At 47.2% G+C, this 10,901-nt stretch overlaps 1 protein-coding gene and 1 long non-coding RNA gene across 2 annotated transcripts; one reads left to right on the top strand and one right to left on the bottom strand.

Moving 5' to 3' along the window:
• Positions 1 to 3,660: 3,660 nt before the first annotated feature.
• On the bottom strand, positions 3,661 to 5,325 carry LOC118900806. The gene is made up of 2 exons (XR_005021229.1): positions 5,264 to 5,325; positions 3,661 to 4,559 (listed from the first exon to the last, which is right to left on the bottom strand). It is a non-coding gene; the product is annotated as an uncharacterized LOC118900806 (long non-coding RNA).
• Positions 5,299 to 8,173, top strand: TMED4 (transmembrane p24 trafficking protein 4). Its single transcript, XM_036863596.1, has 5 exons — positions 5,299 to 5,740; positions 5,943 to 6,043; positions 6,156 to 6,281; positions 6,541 to 6,687; positions 7,123 to 8,173. The coding sequence occupies exons 1-5, from the start codon at positions 5,314 to 5,316 to the stop codon at positions 7,270 to 7,272; spliced, it is 951 nt and encodes a 316-aa protein (XP_036719491.1). The 5' UTR covers positions 5,299 to 5,313; the 3' UTR covers positions 7,273 to 8,173.
• The last annotated feature ends 2,728 nt before the right edge of the window (positions 8,174 to 10,901 follow it).

Raw genomic sequence — 10,901 nt, 5'->3', positions numbered from 1 at the left:
TTAAGAAACCGCCTGCCAATGCAGGGGACACGGGTTTGAGCCCTGGTCCAGGAAGATCCCACATGCCGCGGAGCAGCTAAGCCCATGCACCACAACTACTGAGCCTGTGCTCTAGAGTCCACGAGCCACAACACTGAAGCCCATGTGCCACAACTACTGAAGCCCATGTGCCACAACTACTGAAGCCCGTGTGCCTAGAGCCCGTGCTCCGCAACAAGAAGCTACCGCAATGAGAAGCCTGTGCACGACAACAAAGAGTAGCCCCCACTCGTCACAACTAAAGAAAGCCTGCGCGCAGCAATGAAGACACAACGCAGCCCAAAATAAACAAACAAATAAATATATTTTTTTAAAAATCTGAGATCAAGTCATTCCTTACTCAAAACTCCCCTAAGAGGTTCTCATTTATTTGCCAAGGTTCTTAAATGGTCTAAAAACCCTACCTAGTCTTCCCACGCCCATCTATGGCCTCGTTTCCTCCTACTTTCCCCCTCACTCTCTCTCCTCCTGCCACACTGGCCTCCTTGACTTTCCTCAATTCACCAGACACACAACAGCCTTGGGGCTTTCACTGTTTCCTCAGGTATCCATGTAACCTGCCCCGTAAGGGCCTCTCTCACACAGCATCTTCTCAGGGAACCTTCCTTGGCCACTCTTCTGTATCCCATCCCACATCTGACCAGACACTCGCTATATTAGTTTCCTGTGGTTACCATAACAAATTACCACAAACATACTGGATTAGAAACAACAGAAACTCATTCTATCACAATTAGAGAGTGCAGAAGTCCAAAATCAAGTTGTCAGCTGGGCTGTGCTCCCTCCAGAGTGTCTAGGAGAGATTTCATTGCTTGTCTCTTCCAGTTTCTGGTGGCTCCAGGCATTCCTTGGTTTGTGGCTGCCTCACTCCAATGCCTGCCTCTGTGATCACACGGCCACCTCCTTTTCTCTGTGTCTCTCTTTTTTAACTGTACAGTAGAATGGCATTAAGTACATTTACAGTGTTGTGAAACAGATCTCCAGAACTTTTTCATCTTACAAATCGGAAACTCTGTACCCATTAGGCAACTTCCCATTCCCCGCTTCCCCCCAGCCCCCTTGTAACCACCATTGTACTTTCCGTTTCTCTAAATTTGACTACTTACTTCACCAAGCATAATGTCCTCAAGGGTCATCCATGTTGTAGCATATTGCAGAATTTCCTTTTTAAGCCTGAATAATACTCCAGAGTATATATGTGTCACATTTTGTTTATCCCTTATCTATTCACCCATTGATGGACATTGGGTTGCTTCTACCTCTTGGGTATTGTGAATAGTGCTATGAATATGGATGTGCAAATATCTTTTCATGATCCTGCTTTCAATTCTTTTAGAGATCTACCCAGAAGTGGGATTGCTGGGACATACGGTAATTCTATGTTTAATTTTTTGAGGAAACTCAATACAGTTCTCCATAGTAGTTGCACCATTTTACATTTCCAACAACAGTTCACAAAAGTTCCAGTTTCTCCACATCCTCATCAACACTCGCTATTTTCTGTTTTTCTCTTTTTTTTTAATAGTAGCCATCCTAATGGGTGTGAGGTATCTTCTGTGTCTCTCATAAAGACACTTGTCATTGGATTTAGGGCCTGCATAGATAATCCAGGATTATCTCATCAAGATCCTTAATTACATTTGCAAGATCCTTTCTCCAATTAAGGTGACATTCACAGGTTCCTGGGACTCATACATTGACATGTCTTTTTCCAGGCCACCATTCAACTCATTATACTCCCTTTATTTTCTTCCTTGATACTTACCTCCATCTGACATGCTATATATTTACTCATTTATCTTGTTTATTGACAGACAATAACCAAAATAAATCCTTGAGGACGAGGATTTTTGTGTTTTGTTAACCAGTGTGTTCCCAGGGTTTAGAACAGTGTCTGGCACAGATGGCTACTCAGCAGATATTGGCTGAATGAATGAATGAAGGGATAGCTAGCCTAGGTAAATGTTGGCAGAAATTCCCGCCTCCCACCTTTGAGGGGAAAAGGTTTGGGACCTCGGGAATTAGATTACTTAAGGCAGGTTTCTTCCTGTGGGGAATGCAAGCTTCTTAAAATTACCCATCAATTAGGACAAATTTCAGGGTTCTCCTTAAAAAAAATTAGAAATACAAATACTATTTCTTGCTAAAAGTGAATTAGGATTCCTTGGATAAATGGCTGATTTTGTGTCTAGGGCAGGAAATGTACAAAATGGAATGTAAGGAAGCCCCCGAAGGCTACTGGAATTGTGTCCAAAAAAAGCATAGCAAAAGTGTTTTATGAGAGAATTTGAGCTTTAAAAAAGGGTAATGGGTTTAATGGATTAAAACACATTTTGTCTTACTGTAACTCCTCCTTGGCTCTAGATTTAACTGTTTGAAGGATGTACCAAGGACAGAGAAACCTGTTAAGTGACACATGAAGAAACAATCAACCAAATCCAGACTGTGGAAAATTCTATCGGTCAAATGATCCAGTTGCTTCAATAAGTAAATGGCATCATCATCACCATCAACAACAAAAGGGGAAGGGGAATTGTTAATACAGTAGTCCCCGTTATCCATGGATCTGGCTTCCTGTGGTCAACTGCAGTCTGAAAATATTAAATGGAAAATTCCAGAAATAATTCATAAATTTCAAATTGCTTGCTGTTCTGAGTAGCGTGATGAAATCTTGCTCTGTCCTGCCTGGAATTAATCATCTCTTTGTCCAGTGTATCCTGCCCATTTAGTAGCCCTCTTAGTTATCAGATTGGCTAGCCCAGTATCACAGTGCTTGTGTTTAAGTAACCCTTATTTTAATTAATAATGGCCCCAAAGTGCAAGAGTAGTGATGCTGGCAATTCAGATATGCCAAAGAGAAGCCGTAAATTTCTTTAAGTTGAAAAGGTGAAGGTTCTTGACTTAATAAGAAAAAAATCGTATGCTGAAATTGCTAAGATCTATGTTAAGAATGAAACTTCTGTGGAATTTTAAAGAAGGAAAAAAGAAATTCATGCTGGTTTTCCTGTTGAATCTCAAACTGCAAAAGTTATAACCACAGTGCACGATGAGAACTTAGTTAAGATGGAAAAGGCATTAAATTTGTACAACAGAATATTTTGAGGGCCCATATTCACATAACTCTTATTAAAGTATAATTGTTCTATTTTGTTATTGTTAATCTCTCACTGTGCCTAATTTATAAATTAAACTTTATCTGAGGTATGTATAGAAAAAGAACATGGTATATATAGTTTGGTACTATCTGACATTTCAAGCATCCGCTGGGGGTCTTGGAATGTATCCCCCCTTGGATAAGGGGGGACTACTGTGTATCAAGAGGTTTAAGAGATATATCAATGAATGCAGTAAGCAGACCTTGTTTAGACATGATTAAATAATCCAAAGTTTTTTGAGATGGGGAGGGGGGAGGAATTGAATATATACTAAGTATTAGAATTATTAAAGAATGATTTTTAATTGTGTCGGGTATGATAATGGTATTTTTAACGGTCCTTTTCTGCTAGAGACAAACTGAAATATTTATAGGTGAAACTATATGATGTCCAGGGAGTCTTTAACACACTTAAGGAAACAAAAATGCAGAAAGGGATAAATGAAATAAGAAAGGCAAAATCTTGATTGTTGTTGAAACTGGTTTATGAGTATATGAAAGTTCATTGTAGTTATTCTACTTTTATGTTTCGAAATTCTCTTATTAGAAAATTTAAAACAAGTTTTCAACTTTTCTTTGTTCTAATTCCATGCCCAGTAAGAAACTTTCTGGTTTGATTTTCACCTTCCTCCATCCCACAATAGGGGTGCTGTAACTAGGAGATGTAAACAGGCCTCATGGACCTACTCAGAAATTCTGAGTTTTCCTCATACTTTTCCTCAATTTTCTTAGCCCAGATCTTCAGTCTCAAGTTGTACCAGTTTGTTCCAAGAAAGGAGGGAGAAAGACGCAGAGAGCCTTGAAGGGAGGAGCCGGCAAACAGGTTAAATCACTTAAACCAGAAGACTGTCCCCCACTGGATTTGTATGAGATCACATGTTGTTCACATGACTCACTGCTGAATGTGGCCAGATTGTGCCTTGTTGTTCATTCCATTAGAGAAGAGTTGAGCCATAGTCTAATATTTAACAATCAGATTTCATACTGAAACCCAAATTTCCAGCTTCTTAAAAAGTTCTTATTTTCCATCCTCACCGCAGAACTGCTGCTGCTCAGGGAGGTCTGCCTTGTAAAACTTCTTTAATTCCACAAGGATGTTTGCTTTGGTTCAATCCCACTTCTTACGGATAAATTGGAGCATATGCAACACTAAGCACGCTATTACAGGGTTTCTTTGTGTTTAGCAAGGAAGGCAGGCAGCAGAGCAAGCACTGGGCCCCCACTTCCACTTGTCACGGGCCCATCGGAGCCACGAGGCCAGGTTTCGTTCTGCTCCACATTTCTCTCCACTCTGAGCCCCAGACCACTGCGGGCCAGTGGAGCAGACCCGCAGTCCAAGGGACCGCATGTCCCAGATCTTCTTCACCTAGGAGACAATGAGCAGTCGGACAAGTTGAGAGAGCAATACGGGCTGGAGAACACAGACGGAGACGCCGCCAAGCCTCGCCCCGCCCTTCGGGAGCAGTCTAGCGACAACTGGACCGTCTCGCATCGTACCTCCTCCCACACATCTCTCACCTGGAGCCCAATCTCCACCTCCTCTCCCAGGTCAGCACCCCCGGGTGACTATCTGTGGATACTTCAGTGTGTACCCCTAGCAGGGGAGTGTCAGAAAATAACCACCGCAACACTGACATGGCATGCAAAAAAAACCCGACAAACTCCTAAAATCAGGAACACCTAAAAGCCTGTTGGCGCCCCACTGGCTCGGAATATCGTTTCCTGTCGGCTGGACTGCAGCCTCATCCAGGCAAGGCCTCCTCTCCCGGGTCAGGGCCTCCAAAGGCCGGGCGGGCCGCTCCTCCAGCCGGCACCGGACGCGCCTAAGGCTCCTGCACCCCAGAAGGGCTCTCACACCGACACCCGCCCGGCCGGGGTCTCGGGAAGTGCCCGTCGGCCCCTGGGCTCCGACTTTCCCGCCTTGCGCGGATCCCGAGTCCGGACGCCCCCGGGGACCCAATCTTCCAGAACTGGGGCCCGCCCTCCAACCGTCCAGATCTGGGACCCAAGCCCCGGCGCAGGCCAGAACTCTAAGCAGGATCTGCAAAGAAGGCGTCAGTCGACGCTTACTCTCCACTCCGCCGTGCCGCGTTTACTGGGAGCGGGGCGTAGGCGCGCGCATGCGCACTGGGTGTAAAAAAAAAGCTAGTTGGCAGGAGACCAAACCAACTGCGCAGCCAGAGAGCGGGAGGGAACACCCGAACGTGGTGCGCCTGCGCACTCTCCCCTCGGCTGTGCATCCTGGCCTGGAAGACGCGCGCGGGGCGGGGCAGAGCGGACGCAGGGAGGGAGGCACCGCGCACGCGTATTCTGCGCCGGGTCTTGCTACGTCGTTTGAGAGCTGGGCGCAGGTGCGCGCATGCGCACTGGGCGGAGGGGGGCGCGCGTTGGCAGGTGTCTGGGCTGGGCGTCGGCGGGCAATGGGGTTGCTGGCGCTGTTGCTCATCGCGCTGTGCGCGGCGGGCGTCCGAGGGCTCTATTTCCACATCGGCGAGACCGAAAAGCGCTGCTTCATCGAGGAAATCCCCGACGAGACCATGGTCATCGGTCAGGCGGGGCGAGGGTGGACAGGGCCCTGCGTGTCCTCCCGACGCGGTCGGGCTCCCCGCTCCTAGCGGCGCGCTGTGGATGCCGGACCGTGGCCGGGGGAGCAGTGCCCCCTGCCCGGCGTCCTGGGAACCGCGGCGCCCCGCGGAGTGTGGGAGCCAGACGGACTAGGTAGGTTGTGACGGCTCTGTCTGCTCCGCAGGGAACTACCGCACCCAAATGTGGGATAAGCAGAAGGAGATCTTCCTACCCTCGACCCCAGGCCTGGGCATGCATGTGGAGGTGAAGGACCCTGAAGGCAAGGTAAGGCCACCTTCACTAGAGCTCTTGGGGTGGACAGAGCTCAGAAGACATGAACTTGCTCTTGGAGAGGTCAGAGTAGAGGCGGGGGCTTTCACTGACTGCTGTGCTGCAGGTGGTGCTGTCCCGGCAGTACGGCTCAGAGGGCCGCTTCACCTTCACTTCCCACACTCCTGGTGACCATCAGATCTGCCTGCACTCCAACTCTACCAGGATGGCTCTCTTTGCTGGCGGCAGACTGGTAAGAGTATTTTCTCTTTGGCCATAGCTCAGAATCTCTCACTTGGTTACAAAATTTTGATTTATTATTCTTATCATTTGTAACACTTTGTGGCACAGTCACAAGCAAGAAATAGACGTTGCCCTTCTGTCCCACAGCCAGGGACAAGAGTGGGTTCCATAGCCTGGAACAGACCATCGGAGATCCCACCACTTAGACACCATAACCTCAGAGTGTCTCTGACCTTACGACTTTGGGGTCCAACCCTGTTTCCTCCTAGCGTGTGCACCTAGACATCCAGGTCGGGGAGCATGCCAACAACTACCCCGAGATTGCTGCCAAGGATAAACTGACGGAGCTGCAGCTCCGAGCCCGCCAGTTGCTGGATCAGGTGGAACAGATCCAGAAGGAGCAGGATTACCAAAGGGTAAGGGCATGTCACTGTACTTGGACATGGCAGTTGACCTTTATACCCACTACACTTACTGGAAGTTTCTGCCTGGGGCCTTCCCTGCTTGGGAGATCAGCTGTTCAAAGACTGGAACGGAGAGGGCTATCAGCCGTTTTTCAGCTCCGTAGAATAAAGGGTAGAGAGGACAGTTCACACTCTAGCAATAGTCATTGCCTACCTCTTTACATTGGGATCTTGCTGAAATGGTAAGAGCATGATTTCTGTCCTAGCAGAGATGCTTGTGGAGGGGCAGCGTGTCACTTCCTTGGGGGCACTTCCAGGGGAATCAGAGGCAGTATTTCAAAAGGCGTTTGGTCCCACAGTTGAGTCGTCGCACAGGAGGGAGGGGCCTCGCAAATGCTGGGACTGTCTCTCCTGCACATTTAATCCTGCGTCCATTGTCCTACGCAGTATCGTGAAGAGCGCTTCCGTCTGATCAGTGAGAGCACCAACCAGAGAGTCCTGTGGTGGTCCATCGCTCAGACCGTCATCCTCATCCTCACTGGCATCTGGCAGATGCGTCACCTCAAGAGCTTCTTTGAGGCTAAGAAGCTGGTGTAGTGCCCTCTCCATATGACCCTTTCCTGTCACCTCAGTTGTTTGGTACTTTCCCCACCCAATACCTTATCCATATGGATTTTGAGGGAAAAAACAGTGAAAAAAAGAATATAAGCCACATTGGTTCCATGGCAACAAAGCATTCAGATCAGCCACTTGTTAACACTGGTTCTCAAGGACACAGGACATTGGTCCAAGCTTTCAAAGATCTGTCTTGGGGTTTGTGGGGAGTCAGAACTGACCCAGGGCTAAGTCTTGCTTCTTTCGCCACTAGTGATTCCTCTCCATCCTGTCACAAAATGAGCAAGTGTCTCTCCTATTGCTTTAACCTCTCTCTTCGTCTGCTTAGAAAGTAGGCGACCAAAATGCCCCACCGAGGAGGCCCCACCTCACTGCTCCCCTGTCAGTCCTGGGTTCACTCAGTGGCTTCGTGAATGTAAATAAGGGGCAAAGGCCCCAGAGGATTGAAATGTTTTTCTATATATTAGAACTATTTTTTGATAAAATTATATATTTTCCTTCCTAGTTGAAGTGTTACTGCCTCTGTGTGACTAGCTAAAAACACCAATGCAGTCCCTTCTGCATTGTTTATCCATGCATTCTTGATAACTACCTACCATGGCAGCTCTCAGGATTTCAGCTCTTAGGGCCAGAAAGCAGACATCACAGCTGCTCTCAAGGCCTAATCAGAGGGCCAGGCAGAGAATTCTCTGGGACACCTGTGATTTCCATCACACAGGGCCTGAGTTCAGACTGAGGCAGTGACAGAGCTAGCACAAGGCAGGGCACTCTTACCCTTCCATTTCCCTTAACTTTATTTAAGCTGTGGTAAATGTTTTCTTCATGGGAACCAGATTTGGTTCTTTATACAGATTTTGCCAGTGAAATAAAGCGTGTTGTAGTAGCTGTGTTTGAAATGAAATAAGAGGCTGTGGGCAGAGGGGAGGCACAAAGGGAAATGGAGGAAAGGCTCTTGGTCTGGGTGCCTCTGCGGCTGACCCGGAGTGGATTTCAGCATGTGGGCTTGTGGTGCTAGAGCCTGGCCTGACTGGAGACTCGGGGTTGTGGGAACGGACAGGGTGGTGGCTCGGCCATTCACAGAGGTCAACCAGGTAGACCTGTCAGCAGGGAATACTGTGAGGAGATTACGTACCCATTTCTTAGCTCCCTGGAATCATAAATTTAAACACATCTTAGTGTACTTCCCTCATGCCCTTCTGCTGTATAAAGCTTAATGCCCTTAGTTGCCCATTCTTGACGTTTTATTTCATGGTTTTATTTACTTAAAATACATTATTTATCTGATGTACAAAAACTAAATTCTGCCCTTCTTGTTTGTTTTTTTTTAATTTATTTATTTATGGCTGTGTTGGGTCTTAGTTTCTGTGCGAGGGCTTTCTCTAGTTGTGGCAAGCGGGGGCCACTCTTCATCGCGGTGCGCGGGCCTCTCACTATCGCGGCCTCTCTTGTTGCGGAGCACAGGCTCCAGACGCGCAGGCCCAGTAATTGTGGCTCACGGGCCCAGTTGCTCCGCGGCATGTGGGATCTTCCCAGACCAGGGCTTGAACCCGTATCCCCTGCATTGGCAGGCAGATTCTCAACCACTGCGCCACCAGGGAAGCCCTTGTTTTTCTCTTTACGTTCTATACTATTCCATGTGTGTACCTATCTTTACTTATAAAAGTATATGCAATTTAGTTTTATAGGCTTTGTCATTTAATATTTTTGTAGATATTTTAAAAATTCTAATTCTGGATGGCCACGTTAACGGTCCAGTGAGGTGAAATGCCATAAATGACTCTTCCAAAATTCTCTGGATATTTAAAATAGTTCTTAATTGTCTTCATGTTAGAATTAACACAGGGAAAATCAGGTAGCCTTGGAACTAGTCAGCGTGTGGACCTCTGGCCTGAGCCTCTTGGGGAGCATGGGATGTGTCAGGAAGGGAACACATTTCTGCTCTGTGGCTGATACTAGGAATCTAGCCAGCAAATCAGACACTGGAGCCTGGACTGTGGGAATACAGGGAACTACACAGTGCTGGGGTGGCCTTCAACAGTCTGTCCAGCTGTGCATCTCAATTATGCTGACACATCACTGTGTCCTCAGTTTCTCCTCCTGTGAATTTTTTGATAGTAAGGGGAGTGGAGTGAGGACAAAGGTGGGAGTATAGCACACCTTTACACTGATGGGCACTTGGAATCTCGATTGCCAGAGGACAGGCTAACAGGTGGTGGCTATGGGGAAAAGAAGGATTTCCATACTGGTGTGTGGTATTCAGACACATTATGGCCTAGGAAAATGTTTTTGAAAGTTCGGCTACATCCAAGGAATTCTGGTGATTTTTTTCCCCCCCAATACTACCTTGATTCCATTCTGAAAGTCTTGCTTTCTTAGATTATATAACACCCTTATCAAACAGCCTTCTACCTCCTTACCACAAAAAGGGGGTGGGGCGTAGGAGCCATTCTACTCATCCCATCATCCCTGGCCCAGTCCCCAGCTCCATCTTTTGGTCCCAGCCCCACTTTACCTGTGGTGCATGAATTGCTCTCAGTTCTCACCCTAACAACAGCCAGAGCCTAACCTCTGGCTCTCATGCTGGGCCCATGTCAGAGTAGATTCATAGCGTCATCCGAGAAACTCGTCAATATAGATTCCTGGGCAACACTCAGGTCCAGCTGATAAGTAGGTTTATGTTTGGGATGGTGTGGTAGGCATAATAATAGCCTCCCAAAGATGTCCAGTTAGATATACTAATTCCTGAAACCTGTGACTATGTTACCAAACATGGCAAAGAGGAATTAAGGTTGCTGTCATCTGTCTCTAAAATAGGGCGATTATCCTGGATTATTGGGGTGGGCCCAATGTCATAACAAAGGTTCTTTAAAAATGGAAGAGGGAGGCAAAAGAAAGTTGCAGTGATGCGAGGTGAGGACCCAACCCTCCATTAACAGCTTTGAAGATAGAGGAAGGGGGCCCCAAGCCAAGGTGGGAAAGGCAAAAAAGGGATTATTCCTCAAGAGCCTCCAGAAGGGAATGCAGCCCTGCCAACATTGTAATTTCAGCCTAGTGAGGCCTCGTCAGACTTCTGACCTACAGAACCATAAGATAATAAGTTTGTGTTAAGCCACTAAGTTTATGGTAATTTGTTACAGCAGCAATAGGAAACTAATACAGGTGGGGACTAAGAATCCTTTTTTTTTTTTTTTTTGGCTGCGCTGCACCACTTGTGGGATCTCAGTTCCCCCAAACAGGAATTGAACCTGGGCCACCACAGTGAAAACCCGGAATCCTAACCACTAGGCCACCAGGGAACTCCCAAGAATTCTTATTTTTAACCAAGCTGTGCAGGCAACATGGGCTGCTAGGTTTGGGAACCCCAGAGCAACCTACCTTTTTGTTTCTCATGCCACTCATTCTTCCAACCTTCATCCTTGTACAATCCAATTGCTATAGCCTGTCCTGTGGACTGCCTGTGACCCTGAACCTTAGCCCAGCCTCGGTGACCTCTGTTATATGCTGGTACACCCAGCGTCACTTGCTTTCTACTCTCAAAGCCATTGCCCCATTACAGATTCCCACGGTTCCCACCACTGCTACAGGCAAACAGCCCTGGAACATAAGCTGGT

This window comes from Balaenoptera musculus, chromosome 9 (assembly GCF_009873245.2).
Source record: "Balaenoptera musculus isolate JJ_BM4_2016_0621 chromosome 9, mBalMus1.pri.v3, whole genome shotgun sequence".
NCBI classification, from domain to species: domain Eukaryota; kingdom Metazoa; phylum Chordata; class Mammalia; order Artiodactyla; family Balaenopteridae; genus Balaenoptera; species Balaenoptera musculus.
This window is presented reverse-complemented; position numbering and strand designations above follow the sequence as displayed.

Coding starts and splice junctions, on each gene's coding strand:
- TMED4 (XM_036863596.1), top strand. CDS start 5,314: ATGCGCACTGGGTGTAAAAAAAAAGCTAGTTGGCAGGAGACCAAACCA. Junction 5,741..5,942: donor CGACGAGACCATGGTCATCG/GTCAGGCGGGGC, acceptor TCTGCTCCGCAG/GGAACTACCGCACCCAAATG. Junction 6,282..6,540: donor TCTTTGCTGGCGGCAGACTG/GTAAGAGTATTT, acceptor GTTTCCTCCTAG/CGTGTGCACCTAGACATCCA.